This window comes from Symphalangus syndactylus, chromosome 2 (genome assembly GCF_028878055.3).
Source record: "Symphalangus syndactylus isolate Jambi chromosome 2, NHGRI_mSymSyn1-v2.1_pri, whole genome shotgun sequence".
Taxonomy (NCBI): domain Eukaryota; kingdom Metazoa; phylum Chordata; class Mammalia; order Primates; family Hylobatidae; genus Symphalangus; species Symphalangus syndactylus.
This window is the reverse complement of record NC_072424.2, coordinates 11005388-11029901: the sequence shown is the minus strand read 5'-3', so window position 1 is coordinate 11029901 and position 24514 is coordinate 11005388. Positions and strand designations below refer to the sequence as shown.

The following is a 24514-nucleotide window of genomic DNA, read 5'->3' as shown; positions in this document are numbered from 1 at the left end:
ACTGATTCTACGTGATGGTGAGTTGTATAATTATTTCGTTATGTATTACAATGTAATCATAATAGGAATAAAGTGCACGATAAATGTAATGCCCTTGAATCATCCTGAAACCATCCCCTACCCCAGTCCATGGAAAAATTTTCCTCCCTGAAACCAGTCCCTGGTGCCAAAAAGGTTGGGGACCGCTGCTGTGGTGGAACAGGATATATTTTTGTTCTCTGGAATGAGAAGCTTTGAGGATTAGGGCCAATTACTAAAATTGTACTAGGTTAGCCAGGAGAATCCTGTTTCTCAGCAAACTGGTAAAGACATGGAGCAAATGCAGCCATCCCTTCCCCACTGTGGCTTCTTGGCTCCAGGGTGGGCAGTGCTACAGAATGGGCAGGGCAGGAGGCAGGGACCCCGGGGTGGCCGGGAGGCCCAGGGGCCAGAGGTCACAGGACTGAAGGAATACGTGCATTTGTTGATGGCTGTCGCCGGGCTCTCTTTGTGGCAGCACATCCTCTGACCAGCGTTGGCTCCCGCGACCTCTCCACCCTCGTTCCCTCCCTTGCCCTCTGCATTCCAGCCACACTGGCCCTTCTGCGTCCTGAAATGCACCAGCCTTCCCTGCCACTGCCCAGTGGGTTTCTGCTGCGCTGCCTTGAGGACATTGCTTGAGTCAGTTTTCCTTTTGCTGCCTGTACCATTTTGTCACTTGAATTAGCTTTTTCTAAGCCGGCTTTCTCAATCTGGGCATGACTGGTATTCTGGGCTACCTGTTACTTTGTGGTAGAGGGCCACACGTGCATGGAGGACTCAAGGAATGTCTCCCTTCAGTGCCCTGGGCTTACTCCTTCCTGTCTCAGCTTAAATGTCACCGCTTCTCCAGCCACGGAAACATCCTCTTTTCTCCTTTATGGCGCCCACTGTCATTTGCAATGATAGATTTGCTTGTGTGTTTCTTTAATGAGTTCCCCAGTAGGCTCTGAGCTCTGACGCGTCGATTCCCCACCATGCATCTAATGCTTGGAACAGTGCCTGGCACACAGCACGTGCTCATTACATTATGGACGTGTGTGGACAGAAGGAACAAATGAATGAAAAGTCAGCATTTAACAGTGCTTCCTGACAGATGAGAAATGCTCATGTATGGCAGGACAGATGGCCTTCAATAAATGATAAATCAAAAAACAGAGTTTTTTTTTTTAAGCAAAGGTTGCCAAATGTCTTTTTCTACATTGTGATAGTTCATCCAAAAAATCATATGGAGGGGCAAAACGAATGCGTTCGGTTCAGAACAGTGGTTCTCAACTGAGATCTGCAGGAGGCATTGTGGGTTCTCCTGACTGGGGGAAGAGAAGGTGCTGCCAACCCTCCAACAGTGCACACATGGCCCCCACACCAGAAAGAAATAGCCCAGAATCCCTGTTGTGTCCAGGTTGAGAAAGCCCGCCTTAGAAAAAATGAATTCAAGTGACGAAATGGGATGGGCAGCTAAAGCAAAACGGACTCAAGGAGTGTCCTCAGATGTCCCTGTGTTTTGGTGGAGACAGAACAAGGGCTATGGCAAAGTGATCATTGGCTGGCCTTGAATCAGAATAAGTTTTAGGAGAATTTTCTTCATAGTAGCTGTATCGATAAAACCGATGGAAAAGCCACTTCTGAATATCCATAATATTTCCACGAGAATGTTAAAAAGGAACAAAGCCTCCTTATTCCTCTAAAACTAAAGTGAGACAAAAACAGGTGCTGGAAAGAATTTGATAAAATGAAATTTGAAGTATCTGAGTGATCAGCTGCAAGGCAAAAAATTCATTTTAACATCAACAAGCATTACATTTTCTGGGAAAAAGAGCAGTAGGAAATAATTCGTCTTCCGTAACAATCTGGATGGCCTGCACTAGAGTCTGAACCTCTGTGAATCTCCATGGCTCCAAACAGCACAGGTGTGTTTCTCACACATGCTCCGTGTCCTCCTTTTCGCTCGGAACCCAGGTGAACGGAGGTTCCGTCACAGAGAAACACAGCTGGAGAGGACAGCAAGGAGTCCCCTGCCCCGGGGCTTCTACCCCAAAATGACAGTGTTTGTGTCACTGGCTGAAGCAGATCACATGGTCACCCCAGCCTTCAAGGGGTGGAGAAGTGCCCTTAGGGGCAGGTGAGTGTGAGCGGTACCCATGTGCACCACACAGCTCGTTAGACAGGTGAGTCGGGTTCCAGTCAAGAGCACCATCCAATCTAGATTAACAAAAGTTCATCTAGAAATCCCCTAAGTATGCATGTATTCTGAGAAAGACGGCATCCACACTAGTCTCCCAAATAACTCGGCTTCCCCGCAACTAGAGATGTGAGAATAGCATCTCATAAAACTTGTTGGGCCTCAATCCTCATTTCTTCGTCGTGGAGTTTCCTTCTTCTGTTAAAGAGGGGGCGTAGGTAGGCAGGACCCTGCAGGAGAAGCAGCCTGAGAGAATGGGCTCCTGACCCCGTGACTGCGATGTGGGGAATCCCACCAGGTGGCCAGTGCAGGAGGAAGGGGGGTCACAGTAGAAGCTCGAAGTGTGATATTTTGTGCCAGACTTAGAATCACCTTTGTTTAAGAAACAAGGCTGAGGCCTGAGTATCCCTGGCTGCTTTGGGGATGTGCCATCATTTGAGAAATAACATCCTCCTGCCTTTCCTAAATGCGGTGGAATGACAAAGGCCATGGCTAAAGGTTGAGAAGCTTGAAGTTGGGAGGGCCCAGGGCACACCTTTCCACACACCATTCCCAGATTGCAATTATCTTGGGGGAAAAATACTTTTTAAATGGTCCACAGGTCATCACAGGCCTTAGTGGGCAGGTGACACAGCCCAAGGAAACTTGACGGAGGGCCTTGATCCGTGTGGGGCCCTGATATGGTTTGCATCTGGCTCCCTGCCCAAATCTCAAGTCGCTGTAATCTCCAGTGTTGGAGTTGGGGCCTGGTGAGAGGTGACTGGGTCATAAGGGTGGATTTCCTCCTTGGTGCTGTGTCGTGAGAGTGAGTGAGTTCTCGTGAGATCTGGGTTGTTCAAAAGTGTGTGGGACCAGCCGGGCGTGGTGGCTCATGCCTGTAATCCCAGCACTTTGGGCTGAGGCGGGGTGGATCACCTGAGGTCAGGAGTTTGAGACCAGCCTGGCCACAGCTAGGAAATGCAACATGCACAGATGTGGCTCCTATTGGGTTCCTGTTGGACGGTGCTGCTCTGAGTCAAAGACTTTGCCCTTGTTGAGTGCCAAGAATGTCGTCAGACCAGCACTGCCGCCCACATGCGGCTGGGAAGCTGCAGCTGCCCACTGTCCTGTGGGGCCTCACAGGCAGCCAGAATTGCCTGCGTGCCTGTTGAGATCTACTCCTTAGACTACAGGAATATTTAAAAAGCTAAAATATTTCTGAAAGAGTTACAAAATGGGGACCCAAGTCTGGAAAGAATAAAAGGTATGTCGAAATGGCAAGGAAAAAAGCATGATCAAGCATGATCACAAGCACCAAGATACGATGTCTTTTCCTGTGACTCAATGTCATTTCTGTAGTGGTGAAACAGCTGTCAAGAGTACGGCAGTTACCAGCAGGAACCTGGAGGGAAGGGTGACTTGGGAGTTCTCACGTGGCCCCAAAGGAAATACAGATGAGGCAAATAGGAGAGAGGTAGAAACAGGCAGCTGCGAAGATAAAGTGTAAGAAATCAAGAAAAAGCAGGATCTCCTTGTTGGAGCAAGACAGAGTTTTCCGATACCTATTTTATTATTAAAATTGAGAATTGTGCCCCTCGGTGATGTTGTTTTCATTTGTGCTTGGGACAAATCCCATTATGATCTCATTTTTCATTTCCCGGGCTTAGCAAGGATAAGTCACGTTTGCTCTTCAGGATCTGTCTGTGCACGTGCCTTAGGGAATGCGAGCCTTCCCCTCTGACAGACTGGCTCTAAGATCTGCACCGTCTTGACCCGGTTCTACCTGGGCCACTTCTGAACAACTCGGACCTGTGGGCAGAAGCCCTGCTGCTAGATCCGGTTCACTTTGTGTCTCCTTGTAAGCTCTCAGTCCCTCTCACCTGGGTCTGTCTGAGATGCCTACCCACTCTCCTCCCCAAGGCCCCATGCCTGTCTCCACCCTTCTGCTCCTGCAGATAGATAGCAGTCTGGTTTCGAATAAAGTGGCCTGTGGATCACAGTGTGAGCTACTTCAAAGATGCCCAAACCTCGGGGATTCCCCCATCTCCTCTGCAGGCGATCCAGGCCTCTCACCTGGCATGAGGCCCCTTAGAGTAGGAGTCGAGCCTCCAGATGTACCCTCTCATCACCCACAGCATCTGGCCTTCTGAACATGCCCTCTGATCCCCAAGCCCTTGCACCTTCCCATGGTCTGCCCCGTCGTGGACCAGCTGCTTCTTGCTGCTGTCTCGTGTGACGGCTGCCATGACGGCTGCCTTCCCGCCTTCTGGGCATATTTCACTGCTCTCAAACTTTCGTGGCTTTTGGAGTTCACTGGGGAATCTTGTTAAAATCCAGGTTTTGATTCAGCTGGTCTGGGGTGGGGCCTGAGGCTCTGCATTTCTGAGAAGCTCCCAGGTGATGTCCCAGCTGCTCCAGGGACCATCCCTGAGTCCCCAGGGCCCGTGCTGACTTAAATTCCTGAGACCAGAGGCAGTGGCTGTGGCTGCCACCTCTGGATGTCCCTCTGAGGGAGCTGTGCCGTGGCCTGGGCTCTACTCCATTTTTTTAAATAGCTTTTTAAAGAGTGGATTTAGGCTCACAGCAACATTGAACAGTGAGTACAGCCAGGTCCCAGACACCCCCTGCCCACACACATACATAGAGGCACAGGGCCTTCAGGGTGTTCATTTATTAGTGAGTTGAGCACATTCTGGCCAGCACTTGAGCAAACAGCACACAATCAAGAAGGTGGCCGTCACTCAGACTTTCCACAAAGTTCCTTATTTGGGGCATATTTTGTTTGTTAACGGATCTTGCTTCCTGACCCAGACTGAGCCCCTGGGAGAGCGAAAGGCCATGCCTCCCACCTCCCCACCCCCAGCGCCCAGCTGGGGGCAGATCCCACCCCACTCTGCCACGTGCCGCATCGCAGTCGGGTTTTATCAGCGTGCTCCTTTCCCAAGGCTAACACTAACTTCACTTTAGCACCACATTCACTGCAAAGGTTATGGATCAGACGGAGACAAATTCTTGCAGGAGCAGGGCTGGATTTTCCTGTCTAGAATCTTGTATGTTAAAAATAACAATCTTCCGTCCGAATGATTACAGCAGTTTATTAAGTGAGCGAACGGGCAGACAAGCATGCAGGGAGGGCTGTCAGCATCCACAGAACTTACCGACCTGACTGGCGCCACGTGCACCAGGCTCACGTCCTGAGCATGTGCCCGCAGCCCTTGGAGTGTTTACAAGAATTTCCTTGGTTCGATCTTACATGTATTTCATTTTAGGGGAAAATTTGCAATTCCAGTTGTACAAATGTATTGGGGTAAGGAGACTTATGACCTCAGTCAAGCTTGGAGACCAGTGACTACTGGGGCTTGCAAGACGATAAAATGGAAGACAAGTGGGACCTCAGACTGGCAAAACCATGACCCAGCTACAGCTCCACTGACCCAGCCTGTCTCCTCGTGGCCCATTTCTATATGCAATTAAGGAAATCTTCATTACGTACTTACCCTGTGGAAAGGATATACACCCTAGAGCTCATTCACTGTTTGAAATGTCTACAGCTTCCTAGGGGAAATAGGGGCTTCCAGAATCCAGGACAAGCTTGCCTCTGGACAAGGCTGAGCAGGCTGTTAAGGTAGCAGGGGTCCCCATCCCAAGCCCCCTGCGATGGCGTCTCTCTGTGCTCCCCGGGAGAGCGGGGGCGTGGGGGCCAGGGAGAGACGGGAATCGGGTGATATTAAAGTTTCTCTGCCTTTGTGCTTGGAAACCAGCAAAGCAGAATGGATTTGCTGCTGTTTTATATTGGACACGGGCTTTTGAATGATGTTCTGTTATCTTTCTGTATGTCTTCCCCACGGAATCATTCTTCTATTTTTCCTTTTCCACCGTTTTTTATAAAGTTTTGAATGTCTTTCAGCCTAGCTCTTGGTTTCTTAATCTTTTTCTTTCTCTCTGTAAAATGTCATTTCCATCTGTTTCCATTTTCATTCTTTTACGTTTCTTCCTTCCCGAGCTAACAATGACTCCTTGCTCCTTTTCCATTCTATTCTTGCCGCCCGCCTGAGTGTCCCCCAAAAGCCTTCTGTTGGTTTTATCATGGCAGACCAGTGTTCTTTTCTGAAGATGCTCTGAATTGTCTGTCTTATTGTGTTTGGTTGAGGCCTAGTAATTTTCGATAAAGCCCTTAATCCAAGTACTTCACTGAAAATTACCAGGCTTCTCTGTGGAGGATAAGAGTCGAAAATAGAAGTCCTCCTATAAGGAAAATGCACTCAGAGTGAGGCAGTCAGTATTAGCCAACACCAGCCACCTCTGAAATCAAGAAACAGCCTGGCAGGTTGACAAATGCGATACATAATTTATAGCCCAAGTAATATATGAAGCCCTGTGACTATTTTCAGCTGGAGCTCTGTTGTATTTTCCCTTAAAATAACCTTCCCTTGACAAAGTTCACACTTCGCCTTGCACCAAAGTAAAAAAAAAAAAAAGCGTCTTGCATCATTGTGTAAACTAAAAATAGGAGTTTGGAGCAAATTTCCATTTTTGGTCAAATGTGTGCATCTCTTTTCCAAGTATTTGGGGTGCAATTTTCTCATCTTCTAAGTTTCCCTTTGGGAACACAGTTGTTATTAAGAGGGATTGCAGGTCAACATAATGAAGCCCTCATATGGGTTTCTTGTTGGCATTTCTAGAATTTTTGAAAATGTGATATTAGCAGAACCTATTCAGCCAGAATTTGGCCTGAATATTCAAGGAGATCATATGTTCATTATGATTTGCTCCTATACAGTAATTAATGATCAAAGCCTGAGAAAGTCCGTTTTCGAGTCAGTAACAACACTGCTCCCTTAGCCTATGTGGGATCACTAACAAGCTTTTCCACTCAAAGGCTACAGTGTTCCCAGTGCCGTCCTGCGCTGTGAAATACCGAGATGGAGCCAGGCCCACATCGAGGCAATTCTAGCATCAGGGCTCTCATAGGAGCAGATAAATAACAAAACCCACCTTCCACCCATCACACAGGTGGGCACTGGGTCTCCCTATCTCACAGGTGCAGGAGTGATGCCTTCTTTCGGAGAGCTGGAGAAGACTTTACAGAGGTGGTCACATTTCGTGCTTCTTGAAGAGTGAAATTAAGTTTGCCAGATGATGGCTGGGAGGAACGGGAATTTCAGATTGTGAGAATAGCGCCAGAAGGAGAAGAGCTCCTGATGACATCTCACTTTTCCGGGGAAGTAGAGCCATTCTGGGAGATAGCAATGCAGGGGACTGTCTTCGTCCCTTCATGCTCCTATAACAAAATGCCACAGACTGGGTGGTTTATAAACCACAAATTCATTTCTCACCATTCTGGACCTGGGGATTCCTAGATCAAGGCACTCACAGATGTGGTGTCTGGAGAGGGCATTCTGCCTGCTCCACGTAAGTAGTGCCTTCTCTGAGTTGTCATGTCCTGGCAGGTGTGAGGGCGCTCTCCCGGCCCTCTGTTTTGAGGCCACTCATCCCATTCATGAGGGCTCCACCGTCATGACCTAATCACCCTCGATAGGCCTCATCTCCTAATGCCAACACCTTGAAGGTGAGGATTTCAACCCGTGAATTTGGGGGAGACACAAATATTCGGAGCATAGCAAAGACTTGGAGCTAGTTTGTCAGTGGCCCTGTATTGTCTCCTGAAGATTTGGCTTACAAGGACCCAATGGAAATTTCATGAAAGTAGAAAATAATGATTTTATTTTCCTCTTTTCAGGGGGTAATTCTGGCAACATGGTGGCAGCCGACTTAGAGGAGGGAGGGTGGGGGCCAGAGACCAGACGAGGGGTGGGGCATTGGGCCAGGCCTGAGCCCCACAAAGCCAGTGGCAGATGGAAGTGATGTCATGAGACTTCAAGTTAGCTGATTCCACAGTGTCAAAGGCCCTTGAACAGGGTTAAAGTCAGAAAAGCAAGTGCCAGGAGTGGCTGGGTCACCCACTGGCCTAGAAGCCAAGAGTTCTTGCTGGGAGGAATATGTAGGGAGGGAATGCCCAACTTGCTGCAGAGAGCAGATGGAGGTCCTTTCATCCTTTCAGCATTGAGCAAGGCAGCGAGGGTGCACACTGAGCAGTCCTGTGCAGGGCATTTAAAGGAGGGTGTTAAGAAAAGGGAGAAATGAGCAGGGTCACAGCTGCAGTGATGCTGGGTGCATAGAGAGTCCTGGGTTAGGTCACAGCTGCAGTGATGCTGGGTATATAGAGGGTCCTGGGCCAGGTCACAGCTGCAGTGATGCTGGGTGCATAGAGAGTCCTGGGATAGCTCACAGCTGCAGTGATGCTGGGTGCATAGAGAGTCCTGGGCCAGGTCACAGCTGCAGTGATGCTGGGTGCATAGAGAGTCCTGGGCCAGGTCACAGCTGCAGTGATGCTGGGTGCATAGAGAGTCCTGGGCCAGGTCACAGCTGCAGTGATGCTGGGTGTATAGAGAGTCCTGGGATAGCTCACAGCTGCAGTGATGCTGGCTGCATTCAAGGATCCTGGACCAGGTTACGGCTGCAGTGATGCTGGGTGCATAGAGAGCCGCGGGCCAGGTCACAGCTGCAGTGATGTTTGGTGACTCCCTAGCCTGTGCCCTGGATCCCCCCCAATCCCAGGACATCTCACCAGCAAGTCCGCACTCTCCCCTTGCAGCACCCACGCGTTGTTCTCTGTCAGCTCCCACCCTCCCACCTGCAACCATGCCATTATTGCTCTCACCTTTAAGAAGAGTTCTTTCTTGTTCCAACTCCCCTGTCCAGCCACTGCCCATTTCTCCTCCTTTTTCTACAACACTCCATAAAGGGTGGTCTGCACATGCTGTTCCTCTCCTCCTGTTGTCTCTGGAGCCCAGTCCCTCACCAGTGGCCAGTAGCTGCCTGTGGCAGGCAGGAGTGAGCAGCACGATGTCTCTTTCTCTCCAGTTAAAGCACCGAGCGAGAAGCAGCCGGCTCTCTTACTGCCTGCTTTAGTCTTTTCAAGGTCTTTCTTTGCAAAACTACAAATGTCCCGGCCTAAAGAAAAAATGCCATATCTCTGTTATAAAAAAAAAAAAAAAAAAAAAAAAAACCTTCTTCATTTTTTTATCTAGGGCATTACAAGCTCAGTGAGTAGTTTTCTGTTTTGACTAATAAGGACTTGCTGTGGAATAAAGGAGCCATGTTGATGAGCATAAGTTACATGGGCAGTGACTCATATGTGATCTGAGCAGTGATTCCTGCATGACACAGGTAGTAATAGCTCCTGCATGACCAGGCAGCGTCTCCTGTATGACCCGGGCAGCGTCTCCCGTATGACCCAGGCAACGTCTCCTGTATGACCCGGGCAGCATCTCCTGTATGACCCAGGCAGTGACTCCTGTATGACATGGGCAGCGTCTCCTGTATGACCTGGGCAGTGGCTCCTGTATGACCCACGCAGTGACTCCTGTATGACACGGGCAGTGACTCCTGTATGACACGGGCAGTGACTCCTGTATGACACGGGCAGTGGCTCCTGTATGACCCACGCAGTGACTCCTGTATGACACGGGCAGTGACTCCTGTATGACACGGGCAGCGACTCCTGTATGACACGGGTAGCGACTCCTGTATGACACGGGCAACGACTCCTGTATGACCCGGGCAGAGTCTCCTGTATGACACGGGCAGTGTCTCCTGTATGACACGGGCAGTGACTCCTGTATGACACGGGCAGTGTCTCCTGTATGACACGGGCAGTGACTCCTGTATGACACGGGCAGTGTCTCCTGTATGACACGGGCAGTGACTCCTGTATGACATGGGCAGTGTCTCCTGTATGACCCAGGTAGTGGGTCCTGCATGTCCTGGGCAGTGACTCCTGGATGACACAAATAGTGGCTCCTGGGTGACACAGGAGTGACTCCTGTATTACACAGTAGTGACTCCGATTTGACAAGGCAGGAGTTCTCGTGTGGTGGGGCTCCTGTGTGACATGGGCAGTGGCTCCAGTATGACATTGGAGTGGCTGATCCATCTTGTGCACACTTGGGGTGACTTTGGCATCAGTCAGCTTTGAACTGCAGACCATCTTTGCTGGTGCAGGGAGTCAGGCCTGAGTCTGTGTCAGAAAGGTCTTTGCAAAAAGTCAGTACTGCACCCAGATCAGTCAGTGCCGGTTGAGCACTCCAGGAGGACCAAGGATGAGGCTTGGCTCAAGGAAAAAGTGAGGGGCCTGGAGAGAGGGGAGATGCTTGAAAAGGGTCTCCCCTCCTTGCAGCGTAGTTGCAGGCAGCACCAAGACTAGCTGGGCCCTTGGAATCATCCAGGCCCCCCCTCACCAGGGCCGCCAGCCCCACACCTGGAAGGGATGCTGTCGCTCAGCACGCATTGAGCAAAGAACAGACTGAACGCAGCCTCCTGCTAGTCCTGGGCCTCCCTGGCTCCTGTGCTGCTGAGGGACCTCCCCCAGAGCTCCGGATTCTTCCGCACCAGTGATTTTAATCCATTTTGATGTCAGAGACCTGTGTGGGACTCTGGAAATTCAGAAGGTAATTGAGTATGACTCTTTTCCCAATAACTGCTGTGAAAAAACAGAACAGATGAATTTTAGAAGAATGTCTGAAATTCAAGCATCCTGTGAAGTATCTGCACTGGTGAGTTACTTACAGCTAGTCAGCAAATGAAACCAGAGTCGCCCACCAGTATCCTGGTGAGTCATCGCCAGCCTGAATTATTAGAAAGGGATGGCTGTCCCGGCTGGCATCTTTCCTTTCATCTGCTGCTGTTCCCTTGTCCTGTGACATCCGTGTTGTCATCCTATCAGAATCGTCAACATCACCTCATGGGTAAGAAATCAATTCCTGCTATGTTCTCTACAGCTGCTTCTGTCTGGGAACAAAGGAAGGAGTTTTATTATAAAAGAAAGTTTTTATTCAAGTTTCTATTCATGGAACTTGAAGAAATGGAACTTCCTGAAACCGGGAGGTTCAGAAAAATAGAGAGAAGATTATCATCTCAAAAGAACACATCTCATATCATCTGGGGGAAAGCAGGGGTGGGGAGACCGTGCTCCATGCTGCAAGTCAACCGGCAATTTCAAGAATGCCGTAAATTGGATTAAGGATTTCGCATCAGAAAATAAAGTTTTCTGCTGATATGGGGCTTTTTCATTTGGGGCTGTGGCAAACCTCATAAGCCTGTAGCACTTCTGAGAACGGAGCCAAACCAGGGTGTTCAATCACAGAGGTTAAAGTGATTCTTTCACTGAGATAATCTAAATCTAGATCATATTGAATCTGCCTTCTGTCTGGCACGGAAACATTTTCCAAGGTATTCACGTTGGAAGTATGAATTACCCACACTCTCTTTAAAGCTCCATCCAATTAAAAGTAGATGAAAATCTCCTTAATGCAGAGTCCTGTAGAACATGCCGGGGGTAGCGGGGAGGGATGAGAGATATATATTCACAGGAAATCTGATAGAAGATACCACCATGTAACCTGAGGGTGAGTCTGAGAAGATATTTACTCAAGACTTGTATTTCTTTTAAAAACAATTACTTTTGATATGTATCTGAAGTATCTCCTCTGTCATTTAGGATAAAAACAGATTAGGCTTTTACTAAGGAATGAATTAGAAGCCCTGGCATTCTAGGCAGCTACAGAGTTTGTATCCACTTGCAGAAAATTTAAAAAAAAAAAAAAAGAAAGAAAATCCAGTGTAAGAGACCTACAAAGAAAGGTAATGTTCTCTTTGAAATGGAAATCTGCTTAGAGAGGAAGTGGTCACTGGAGCTTTAAAAAAACATTAAAAGTAGGGAAGTTCTCCCTTCCTAGAAAATGTGAGCCGGGGCTCTGGCAGAGGACATACAAAAGACTTACAGCAGCAGACTGAGATATTCCAGGAACGGGAGGCAACTTTAAACCATCAGCAGGATGGGGGAGACAGACAGACGGGGACTCTGGGAAGGGACCAGGTAGCACAGCAGGGACCCTAGGCAGGACATCTTGGGCCACCTCCTACCATCCCTGGACACTGGTCCCAGCTCTGAAATCTTTGTCTTCTTTGGGCTTACTTTTATTTTGTTATTCAAAGTATTAAAATGCAGCTCTGATTGTAGAATAACTTTTACTCTCATCAAAAAAAAAAAATAGCAGATGGTTTCTTTACATCGTGGCTATGACAAGAGTACTTCGGGAGCATTTAAGTAAAACAGTGTTCTTAAGTTTATTGGGTGGCTCTGAAGTGAGTGAGGACTTCAGTGGGGTCATCCTAGAAAGAAAAGGCAAAGGCCAGTGAGCGGGTGGGGGCTCAGTGCCATGGGTGACCCAGGTTTGGGGCTCGGCAGTCTGTCTCCCCTGTGGGAACCTGGAGTTCAAGGCCAGCCTGGACTCTTTTCAAATCCATCCTGGCAGGAGATGGGGAAGCAGCTTGGAAGTGCTGCTACGTGGCCATCAGGAGCAAGGACTTTCAAAAACGTCACGCTGGGTCAAGCCCACCACTTATCTGCTGTGTGTCCTTGGCAAAGCTACTTACCAGTCTGATCCCTAGATTCCTTATCTGCAAAATGGGTATAATGCAGATGCCCACCTGGCAAGGTGATTGGAGGCCTTAAACAGGAGAGCACAGGTGGCTGGACATAGAGTGAGCTGGGAACAGCCGAAACCACCTTTGCAAAAAAATTAACAGTGAGGAAATGATGGCAGTAAAAGAGATCTGATCTAAATCCTCACCCGCCTCCCACCCCCAGTCATGCCTCTCCTGTAATCATTCCTGGGCTTTGGCTAAGCCAACTTTGGGAGACCTCTAGTTTATGGTTTAAATGATAATAGGCCTTCCCTAAAACTCAGCCGTCTTGACAAAGCTAATGAAAGGCCATCAGGCTAGGAAGAGGAGAGAAACCTGAATTCTGCTAAGGTGTAGACTGCTCACAAAATATGCAACTTCACTACTGTAGATGAGCCTTTTGAGATCTTTTCAGGTTGTTTGCATGTCTGACACCTGGCTCCACCCAGACTCACTCCTATGGCCCACCTAGAAGCAACTCAGCTCAAGAGGACAGCTCTAACCCCCTGTGATTTCATCTCCGACCCAACTCATCAGCAGCAAGCATGCATTATTACCTGGCCACCACCACCCCTTCTCCCAAACTGCCTTTGAAAAGCCCCTCCCTTACGAACCTTTGGGGAGACTGATTTGAGTAATGACACCGTCTCCCACGTGGCGGTGTTACTGGCCGCAAATCCGTACAGCTCTGCAGCAACCTCAGTTCTCACCTTCTCAGAAGAAGGAATTCAATTGAGGGGCATAAGGCAGAAGAAGAGACTGAGGCAAGTTTCAGAGCAGGAGCGAAAGTTTATTAAAAAGTTTTAGAGCAGGAATGGAAAGAAAGTACACTTGGAAGAGGGCCAAGCAGACATCTTGGAGGTCAAGTGCCCCATTTGACCTTGGGCTTGGGGTTTGATATGCTGGCCTACTTCCAGCATCGTGCATCCCTTTTCTGGTGGAATGCCCCAGAAGGTTACCAGTTAAACTCCACCATTTTGCCTTTCAATTCACATGCTTGAGCCCACTCACCCAACTCCTGAGATCTTATCAGGAAGCTGCTGATCACCAGCTTAAGGTGTTTCTAGCTCTTGGGAAACTGCCTTTCCCTGGCACTGTCTGCAACCAATTATTATTTTAGAGAGAGTGTAACAACTGCCTGACCATCACCTGATGGTCACCTGACTTTCCTGGTAGGGTGTCAGGGCAGCCCTCTCCTGCCCAGCTCATGCCTGACTAGCTACCTGCTGTAACAGCATGGCTGGCCTTATGTCAATTAAACTCTTTCTTTACTGCAATGCCTTGGTCTTTTTTTGTGCAGAAGGTGGGTGGGGGCTCAGTGCCAAGGGTAATCCAGGTTTGGGGCCTAGAAAGCCTGGCCTGTTGGGTGGTTCCAAAGCTGCGTGGTTCCCCTGAGGACTGGTGCTACCGTCTTGAGGGAATGATGGAAGTTGAGAAGTGGTGATTCGTGGCTGGGAATGCAGCATATAGGATGGTAGGAAGCTTTCTTGATTGTAAATCAGCATCCTGCAGTTCTGTTCACTAAACCTTGTTAAGCAGGCCCTGGGTTTTACAGGTTGATAAAGCAGGCCCTGGGTTTTACAGGTTGATAAAGTTGAGCCCCTGTCCTCAAGGGCTTATATTCTCTGAGGAGGAATGACAAAGGGGCATGCTAGTTTCAGTACGTTACCAAAAGTTTTGAGGCAGCAGGATCCTGGGTCTTTGTGGGAGCACAAAGGAAGAGAGTGTGCAGCAGCTAGGAAGGCTTCGTAGAAGAGGTGGTTCCTCTGACTTTTTCATGGTTTTCTCCAGTAATCCGCTTTGCTTTTCCCAAGAAAAATAAGGGAAATTCAAGCCAACTATCTATCAAAAAAGTATTCCACATGTATCAAAAGCTTATCAACATTTTAATCACTTATTTAGAAAGTTACTTACCTTACAAAGTTCCCCCTTTTCAAAATGATAGCAGGCTTTATATCCGTAGCATAGTCACACACATACATCAGACTTTCTGCAAGCTTGAGAGTCGAAGTCTGCCCTGATATTTCTGATCATTGGTGATATTCAACATAGCATTTTTTAGGTGGACAGCTTGGGAAAAGAGCCAAGTCAGGCGCCCAGTTTCTACATAAATGGCACCCCACAGCCTCTCTTCACCCTACGGTTCCTTTTCCCTGACTCCAAGGCTGCTCTGACAGACGGGCTTCGGGCCACAGCTCGCAGCAGAAGAGCAAGGACAGGAGCAGTGAGGACTGGCCAACAGACTGCTGTTACCATGGCCGGAGGCCTGCATGATTGACATGCCAGTGATTGACCTCTTTGACCAGTTGATGCCGCGGGTCATGAGCCAAAAGACAGGAGCTTCAAGAAAATATTTGTATTTTTTCAGTGTTATTCCCATAGTGTTTCATTCAAATGTACTTCTACACTGTTTTATTTTGAATGATTGCATTCCTGTTTTACTCTTTGCACAATTCAGGCCTCAGTTTCTCTTTCTTTTCTTTATTTTAACTCACAGATGTGGGAGGAGGCCATTGCCTTGGGCAAGGAGCTAGCCGAGCAGTATGAGAACGAAATGTTTGATTATGAGCAACTCAGCGAATTGCTGGTGAGTCTATTTCTTTTCATTTAAATGAACACAGACAATCTCAGCTGGTTTTTCAGGAATCGCTCTTTCCACGTCAACATTAGGGTTCACCCCAGGTACTCTGGGACCTTGGCCATGTCCCTCCATTTGCCTAGGAATATGGTTTTAGTTAATTTGCTGGTTGATATTTGGCCCATAAATATTTACTTTATAGTCCCAAGTCAGCTCTTATAACCAAACTCTTAAAGCTTCTATGAACAAATTGTACGTAAACAACTGCTGACCTTGTGTATAGTGGTCTTGACAGCCCAGGAGTCTGTGAGCATTTGTATTAGTTTAAAACTGACCCCAGGCCAGGCGCACTGGCTCACGCCTATAATCCCAGCACTTTGGGAGGCCGAGGCAGGCGGATCACGAGGTCAGGAGATCAAGACCATCCTGGCTAACACGGTGAAAACCCATCTCTACTAAAAATACAAAAAAGTAGCCGGGTGTGGTGGCACACTCCTGTAGTCCCGGCTACTTGGGAGGCTGAGGCTGGAGAATCGCTTGAACCCGGGAGGTGGAAGTTGCAGTGAGCCGAGATTGCGCCACTGCACTCCAGCCTGGGCAACAGAGTGAGAGTCCATCTCAAAAAACGAAAAAACCTGACCCCTTCTATGAGAGAGGAATGGATAGATAATGACCAGACCTTTCTTCTGCCATGGGAACGCTGTTAGTTTCTAATTGCTGCCTCCTCCACCTTGTCATTTTTGAATTCAGCAGATCACCTTAATGATGTGGAAATGTCTGTCATGAATTTAGAACAGAACGATTCTGTTCTTTTAAATTCTCCTTGAACATATCCCACTATCTGACCCATACCTTTTAAAAAATACTAAGGGCCAGCCATTTCTATGGCACCTCTTTGGTTATTGAAAACACCCACAAATCACAACTGTTTGCTGAATTTGGGCTCGTTTGTTCAGATTCCCTTGCGGAATGATGGAGAATGAGTGACAAATAATGTCAAAACGATGGAGTGAGATGAAATTCAGGTGCAAGCCTCAGTACCCTCTCCCACCATCTCCCTCTCCCACCCTATAGAAGTTGCCAGAGCTTTTAAAGAGCCCACAAGAAGAATCCAGAGGCACACATGCTTGAATACTCAAACCTGAAATGCATTTTCTTTTTTCCTTCCAGAAAAAACAGGCTCAGTTTTATGAAAACATCGTCAAAGTGATCAGACCCAAGCCTGACTATTTTGCTGTTGGCTACTACGGACAAGGGTTCCCCACATTCCTGCGGGTAAAGTTTGATTCTGCCTAATCTGAGCCATGATTGTTTGCCCAGCAGAGAATCCCCTTTCCGTTCTGCGGAAGGGTGGGGAGTTTGCATCCGCGTGGCAACGTGAAACTCTCCACCCTGCCATAGCTCAGTGGTTAGCCCGGGGGGCAGAAAGGGGCCGACAAGATTTTCTTTGGTTGCATATAACCTTTCTCTCTGATTTTTCCTTAAAAGGACCCTCCTTCAGAGATTTACACATATTATTTTAATTGAGGTGTGATATATGTAACATACTATTTGCCATCTTAACCATTTTTAGGTGTGTAGTTCGGTGGCATTAATACATTCACGTTGTTGTGCAGCCAGCACCACCATCTACATTCAGAACTTTTTCATCTTGCAAAACTGAAATTCTGCATCCATTAAACACTAACTCCCCGTTCTCCCTCCCACTAGCCCCGGCAGCCACCATTCTACTTTGTGTCTCTACGAATCTGACTGTTCCAGGGACCTTGTATTAGTGGAATTGTACAGTGTTTGCCCTTCTGTTTTTGGCTTGTTTCACTCAGCCTAATGTCTTCCAGGTTCATCCAGGTTGTAGCATGTGTCAGAACTTTATCCTTTTTAAGGCTGAATGGTATTTCATTGCATGGAGAGGCCGCATTTTATTTATTCATTGATTCCATTGATGAACATTTGGGTTGTCCCCACCCAATGTGCTGCTATGAAGATGTATGTTTTTAATTATATGGGAAATTGGAAATGGATCTGTGTGGCCACGGTGCTGGAAACTCCAAATCAGGCTCCATCCCTGAGACAGGCATGTGCTTTCAGACACGTAATTGAAGCAGTAACTGTGATCACCTGCCAGGTGCCCATTTCCCAGTATTCACATGAGGCCAAAGGAGAAGTTACGTAAATATTAATAGTGCTGCCTGGCCTGCCATAGAATTGTTTATACATTTCCTCAAAAACACGTTCTTTGGATGCCATTGACCAGTGGGTCATGATTTCCTGATATTTCTTATGACTTTTTTTTTTTTTTTGACACTTGGTTTTCTCTTATCCTAGGAGACCATGTGTGATTGCTCTGGCTTTAGGAAGCAGAAGCTGTGTGTCTTGAGCACAGCTGTCTGGGGCAGTTGAAACCAGTTGGGAGATTCCCATGGTTCCAGACGTTGCTCATTTGGGGTCCTGTGTTTCCGATTCCGTGGGAGTCACTAATAGTGTGACATCTCTTCATCACGGCACCCAGAGGATATAAACCTCCTCTTAGGAAGGGCATGTCACTGTTGACACGGGAGCCCCACAGTTCTGTTCTGCTCTAGGAGGTGAGGCTGGCTGCCCACTCCTCAGTGTCCTGCCTGGTGACGGAGGCATCTGGCCCTGTCCTGGTCACTCCTGGTCACTGCTGGTCAGCTTCTCCTCTTGCCTTCATCATGCAGCAAAGATAGTGGTTGATCAGAAGCACTGATTCTGAACAAAGTCTTCCCTTCCAAAGAATGAATAAAGGAGGCTTAGTTACAAGCTGTAAATTAGAGACAAATTTGAAATTAGCTTCATTCTCAATAAAAAACAAAGCTGAAGGATGGAATGAGCTTGGAGTTAAAGCTACTTACTGTTGCTAAAGGCTTTAATTCGAGTGCATGTGTGCTCTGGAACATACATCTTTAGGAAAGGGAGGCAGATGGACCCTAAGCCGTAGCAGCCTTGTGCAGTGCTTGGTGTTAGATGATGCGTGTGGCTCCTGTGGATGGAGATCCGCCTCTGGTGTGTAGGCACCAACTCTGGATCCATGCAGGATGGTTATCCCAGAATCCAGAGCAAGGGAGCAGCCTGCGTGGAATATTATATGAGGGCAGTGCCAAGTGAGGAAGACACATCGCAGCCCCCGAGCCAATAGATGCCAGGTTGTGCCAGGAGCTCACACATGGCAGGCTCCAGGGACGGTACTGGGTCATCTCCACAGCCAAAAGGACAAAATGAAAAGTCTGAATGGAGGTTAACAGGCTTGATTAATATTGAACTGACTTTCCCGCCACACCTGGATCATTCTGTGAGGCTGCAGCAATATATTTATCACACTTCACAGATGACCTGGCAGGGGTCAGTCTGCCAATGACACTGGCAGTTACCAAAACGTGGGCAGAATGTTTGGGTGCTTCATGCCCTGCTCGAGAGGAGCCTCCAAAAACCGACTAGCTGTCCCTTTTGCTTTGTTTTTCTCTAAAACTTGATCTCACTGTTTTTTGTGCTCATGTTGATATTTATAGGCCTTACAAGGAATAAATATCTTTGACTATATGTACATTTTCCCCTTGTTTTCATGTTCGAAAGGATCACTTCAGAATGCAAAGTAACTGACATTTTCAGAAAATGTTATTTGTGTTTTTATCTATAACTCACTAGCTTTTTTCTATTAAAGTCTTTGTGTACATTTTTATTATTATGTCTTCTCACGTAAAGCATAAGAAAAATGCTTGCTAGTTTGATAGTAGTCTGTTATACATTAAATCTTACTGAATTTTGGAAGTGCGTGGTTTTATATCGCCTCAGAAGATGCTCAAACTGTGTATTTATATTTCTAATTAAGACTACATATTATATGATTTCTGCTGGACTTTTTTTTTTTTTTGGAGAGAAATAGAACATTTTTCTTCCATAATGGTACTTTTAAGACATACCTAAGCACAAAGTGAAAAAGAATTCAATTCTTAAACTGATTCTTTTTTAGTGATTTAGGAGAACTTAGAATAAGCTGGGGCAAGGGAAGGGGACTGTCTTAGTCCACTGGGGCTCCTGTAACAAAATACCTTAGACTGGGCACTTTATAAACAATAGGAATGTATTGTTCACAGTTCCGGAGGCTGGGAAGTCCAAGATCAAGGTCCAGCAGATTTGGAGTCTGGGGAGGCCCATTCCTCATAGATGGCGCCTTCCACCTGTTCTCATGGGGTGGAAAGGGCAGGCAGCTCTCTGGGGCCTCTTTTCTAAGGCACTGTTCACTTTCATAAGGGTGGAGCCCTCAAGACCTAATTCCTTTCCAAAGGCCCCACCTTCTAATACTATCACCTTGGTGATTAGGTTTCAACATCTGAATTTTGGGGGCTATGAACATTCTGACCACAGCAGGGATCAATTGATTCAGTGTCATAGAATCTCTCTTAATCCTTTTGAAAATCCATTAGTTAGACAAATTTTAATTTGACTTCAATCTTAGTCTTTAGGAGGTAAGTGTAAAAATATGCAGCAAAATGCTGTCCTCTCTGTCTGCCTCTGTCTCTGTTCGTCTCCCTTTCTGGCACCTGTCCAGGAATGACTGCAGATGGGGCAAGGCTGCAGCTGACTTGGGAGCAGCCAACCTGGAGGTTCTTCCCCAGTATCCCCTGATCAAAGAACAGAAGCACCTCAGCAACCACGTCCCATCCTGGAAAGTGTTACCCCCCTAGACTTCTGTTTCTTGTACCCCTGTGGCTTCTTGCTGTCTTCTCCTTGTGGCAGTTTTCATTTCAGTTGAGACAGCCCCAGATGGGACAGGGCGAGTGGGAGGAGGCAGAAAGCTTCTAAAACCAGCAGCAACATTACACTAGGTACTCATTGGCCCCTTTCTGTGACCGAGTTGACACTCAGAACACACGTGTTGAAATCGGGAAAAAAACGGAGACCTGTTATATCTTGCAAGAAAAACATTCCTTACAGGTATATTTACAGAGGACTGTGTCAGACTCAGGCAGAAATGACCTCAACAAGACAGCCTTGCAGAAGGAAGAACACTTACCTACTTAACTCCCCTCCCCGCCCCGGGCTGCCTAGTCTAGCCTAGCTGTCTATAACAACCCCAGTGGACTGACTCTCCAACTTGGAATTTATGGAGGTGACAAAAGTGTCATCTGAGATGGACCAAACCCAGCCTTTCCAAGAAGAGCTCTGTATATTTTATCTTGACATGTGTTGATGAATAATGACCTGCACACGCATTCTGAATGCAGGAAGGGAAGTCCTGCTCTCCGTCCATCTCCAGTCACTCACTCGGGGGAGACCAGGAACTTAGTAGCTCTCGGCTCTGGTCTGCATCCCTTCCCCTCGGGTTCTTCTCACCTCAACTGTGTCTCACAGGAGTCAGCACCGGGTGGCCGTGTTCAGGTGCTGGGGTCACACCTTAGCTCAAGCTCTCTTAAATTCCTTATGGCAGAATGAAAACGACTTCATTAGGGCCTACCTGAGAAGAAAACAAAAACAAGAAAAAGTATGGACATCATCATCCACTTGCCCTGGCTGCCTTGCCCCCTTCTAACCATTTCATCCCACTCTAGTGCAGGCTTCTGAGTGCTCATTTGGTTTCTCGTATAGTTTTTAAATCAGTTGTTACTGTCAAGATGAAAACATATGGCAGATGTTAGTAGCGCAGTATTGAGTGCTTCTTAAACAGTATTAACTTACGTGCTTGATGACCATATGTTCTTGATTAACAAAGCCAACGCAAGTACAAAAAACAAATAAAAATTACAAGTTGTTCTTAAATTCAATGACATTTTGTAAGAACCCATAAGGCATATTTTAAGACCAGCATATTGCATGTGAACTCTTCCTGGCCCTTTCTCTGTGGTGTTATTAAATGAATGTTACCCTTTTCAGGGAAAAGTTTTCATTTACCGAGGGAAAGAGTATGAGCGCCGGGAAGATTTTGAGGCTCGGCTATTAACTCAGTTTCCAAACGCTGAGAAAATGAAGACAACATCTCCACCAGGCGATGATATTAAAAACTCTCCTGGCCAGTGTATCCTTTAAGACAACCGCATCGACTCTGAAACCATGGTGACGCCATTCATTTGGGTGGTTGGGTGTGATGGGGGGCCTCTCTCATGGTTGATGTCTATGCTGCCTTAGTGATCCTTAACCCCCTCACCTCAGATATTCAGTGCTTCACAGTGAAGCCCAAACTCGATCTGCCTCCTAAGTTTCACAGGCCAGTGTCAGAGCAGATTGTAAGGTAATCATCCCATTTTTCTTACCCAACGTGAGGGTTGTAAGAGGCTGTGTACGGATCTCTTGCTAATAATTCCACCTTTTAAAGGATGGACTTTGGCCGTGGATTTGCTTTCCAAATGCTCTTTCTGTCCTCTTTGAGGAGCAAGGGAAGCTGATTATTTTCAGCATCCAAAAAAAGTGAGAGGAGATGTTAATCCATGTGCTGGGAGTGTGCAAAGCCTATTCCTTTCCCAAAGTCAGCTGACAGCAAAAACCTAAGTGGGCAGTGGAGGCCGTCTGGTCTCCTTTATAGACCTGCCCTGTGGGGTACAATCCCCCAGGGAGCTTCACAGCAGTGCACAAGTCCTGCCCATTCCCAGCAAAGCCGAGTCCATACATGTGAGTGCGGCCTGAATGTTTGCATTTTAGAAGGCGGGAAATGGGATTTGCACATTTGCTCCTGGTGACACGCAGGAGAACCCTTCAGCCTTACAGCACGGCAATTCCATAAGGTAGGGTTATGAGGGGGTTTTAAACCTCCTGAGTCAACTGTCCATATTTGAGTGAGATTTTCTGCCTGTCAGTTGAATCGCACCTGACTTAGCAATGGCGTAGAAAGACCTGCTTTAGCAGATGTGTTTGACATTAAGACTTTTCTGTTCTGTTTGATCCATGTTCTGGTGAAAATATTAATCTCTTTGATGACCTCATATTCCTTAGGATCTGCTTCATTTTGCTTCCTGAATTTTGGTGGTTTCTTTAACCTTTCATCGTTTCTTTGACCTTTCATCAGCAATAATGGGAAATAAACTGGGACCCTGTTTATTTACAAATGATTGCTCTCGCAAGGCATACATTTTAAGGGTTGCAACTTTATTTTTCAGAGGCCTTAAGCAAATAGTGAAGCTTAGAGCCTTCCTAGATGCAGTAGTTTCTTCTGCTGTGGAAGCCTGCCTGCATTTCAGTGCAGGGGAGAAATCAGTCTCAGTCTCTCCACGCCCTCCCCTGTGCATGCAGAAAGCCTGCCTCCTACCCTGACCGCGGACCCAGGTTACTTATGTTTCCTGTGTGTCACTCTTGGGGTGGTTGCAAAATCTGTACTTTGTAGATCTGAAACTAAAGTATGTGATACTTTTTAAAAATAGTAATAAACACATACGTTGAACACAAAAGCTTTTTTCTCTGTGCTTCGCTTCACCTTTCCTCTGTTTTTGCTCATTTCACTCCTACTCAGCTTCTGTTTTCCCTTGCGGGTTGGCGGGGACAGGGAAGAGGCAAAAACTCAAGTTAATTTTTCCACCTGCCAACATTTCCCTGGCTGGGAGAGGACGCCAAGGCGATGGCTTCAGGTCAAGGTTAGGGACATTTTTCAGGAGGCAATGACATGTTCTAAGGCCAGACCCCATGTCCAAAAGCAAATTGGCTATTTACCGGGTTAAATGTCTAATGATCTGTCTGTCTCTGTACAGTTTTTACAGGGTGAACGAGGTCCAACGATTTGAATATTCTCGGCCAATCCGGAAGGGAGAGAAAAACCCAGACAATGAATTTGCGGTAAAAAACAAACAAACCACCAAAACAAACAAACAAAAAATATCATTTCACCACCAATAGAACTGCCAGTGGAGAAGTGTGGCCTCAAAGGCAGCCACGGGGCAGTATTAAATGTCTTTGTATATTATGTGCAGAAATCTTAATCTATTACCCCCTCCAAAGTTAGAAAAACTGATTGCCATTTCACTAACAATATGACTAAGGTCACTGAGGTATTTAATAAGGAGACTGTGCCGTCCAAATGCCGGAGCTCCCATACGAGTAGCACACTGCCTTCCCTGCGAGCCCCAGGTGAGAGAGCAGGTGCCTATTATCTCTAGTTACAAATGGACCCACTGAGTGCTGAGGTGCTGGGTGCTGACGTGGCTTTCTGCAGGTGACACAGCAGTCAACACATGAACTGGATCCGGACTCGGGTGCTCATTCCTCATTCAGTATCCAGCACCTGAACTTCACTGGAGCACAACGCACAACTGCAGGGTTGACCCCAGCACTACTGGCGATACAGACTGGGTTATTCTCTGTGGTGGGGACCATTCTGTGCATCCAGGGATTTTTGGCAGCATCCCTGAACTCTGCCTACTAGGTGCCAGTGCCACCACCCCAGTTGGGACAACCAATCAAAAAGATTTCCAAGCCGGGCATGGTGGCTCACGCCTGTAATCCCAACACTTTAGGAGGCCAAGGCAGGTGGATCAAATTAGTTCAGGAGTTCAAGACCAGCCTGACCAACATGGTAAAACCCTGTCCCTACTAAAAATACAAAATTAGCCAGGCATGGTGACACATGCCTGTAATCCCAGCTACTTGGGAGGCTGAGGCAGGAGAATCGCTTGAACCCAGGAGGCAAAGGTTGCAGTGAGCCAAGATCGCTCCGTTGCACTCCAGCCTAGAGGACAAGAGTGAAACTCCATCAAAAAAAAAAAAGCAAAAAAAGTTTTTTTTGAGACAGAGCCTTGCTCTGTCGCCTCGTGATCCCCTGCCGGCCTCAGCCTCCCAAAGTGCTGGGATTACAGGCTTGAGCCACCGCACCCAGCCCTAGAGCCTTTTAAAAATTCTACATACAAACTGCTTTCATGGATTCATTTGTATTTTTATTTTATTTATTTTTTTATATAGAGGTGGAGTCTATGTTGCCCAGGCTGGTCTCGAACTCTTGGGCTCAAGTGAGTGGATCTATGTTGAAAAGGCATCAGATAAGCCATAATTTTTACAAAATGTTAATGTTTATCCATCTTGCCTGGGAAACCTCCGGAAATCCTTATGTAGTCCTATATTGCAAGGAGGCATTAGCCTGGGGACCCCCAAGGAGGACCGGCTCTGCTGAGAATGGCTTCTCTTGTGTGCTGTCTCAAGGCATCTAGGCTGCAAAGGTCAAAGGTGAATTAGCACCCTACTCCTAACCAGAGCAAAGCTCGGAACCCTTCCAGCAGGGTTGCCTCAAGTAAAGAGTG

The 24514-nt window shown here is 47.2% G+C and overlaps 1 protein-coding gene across 9 annotated transcripts in view; it reads left to right on the top strand.

Annotated features, from left to right (window-relative positions):
* The window catches only part of DOCK1 (dedicator of cytokinesis 1), a 556524-nt gene that overhangs the window by 492558 nt on the left and 39452 nt on the right, over positions 1 to 24514 (top strand). For 8 of the 9 annotated variants that reach the window (XM_055245699.2, XM_055245682.2, XM_055245663.2 and 5 more), the window contains 5 exons: positions 15204 to 15293; positions 16455 to 16559; positions 21174 to 21315; positions 21450 to 21528; positions 22976 to 23060. In XM_055245699.2, coding sequence (XP_055101674.2) covers positions 15204 to 15293; positions 16455 to 16559; positions 21174 to 21315; positions 21450 to 21528; positions 22976 to 23060 — 501 coding nt within the window. The remainder of the gene's footprint in view (positions 1 to 15203; positions 15294 to 16454; positions 16560 to 21173; positions 21316 to 21449; positions 21529 to 22975; positions 23061 to 24514) is intronic. The other variant, XM_055245691.2, reaches the window with a different exon arrangement.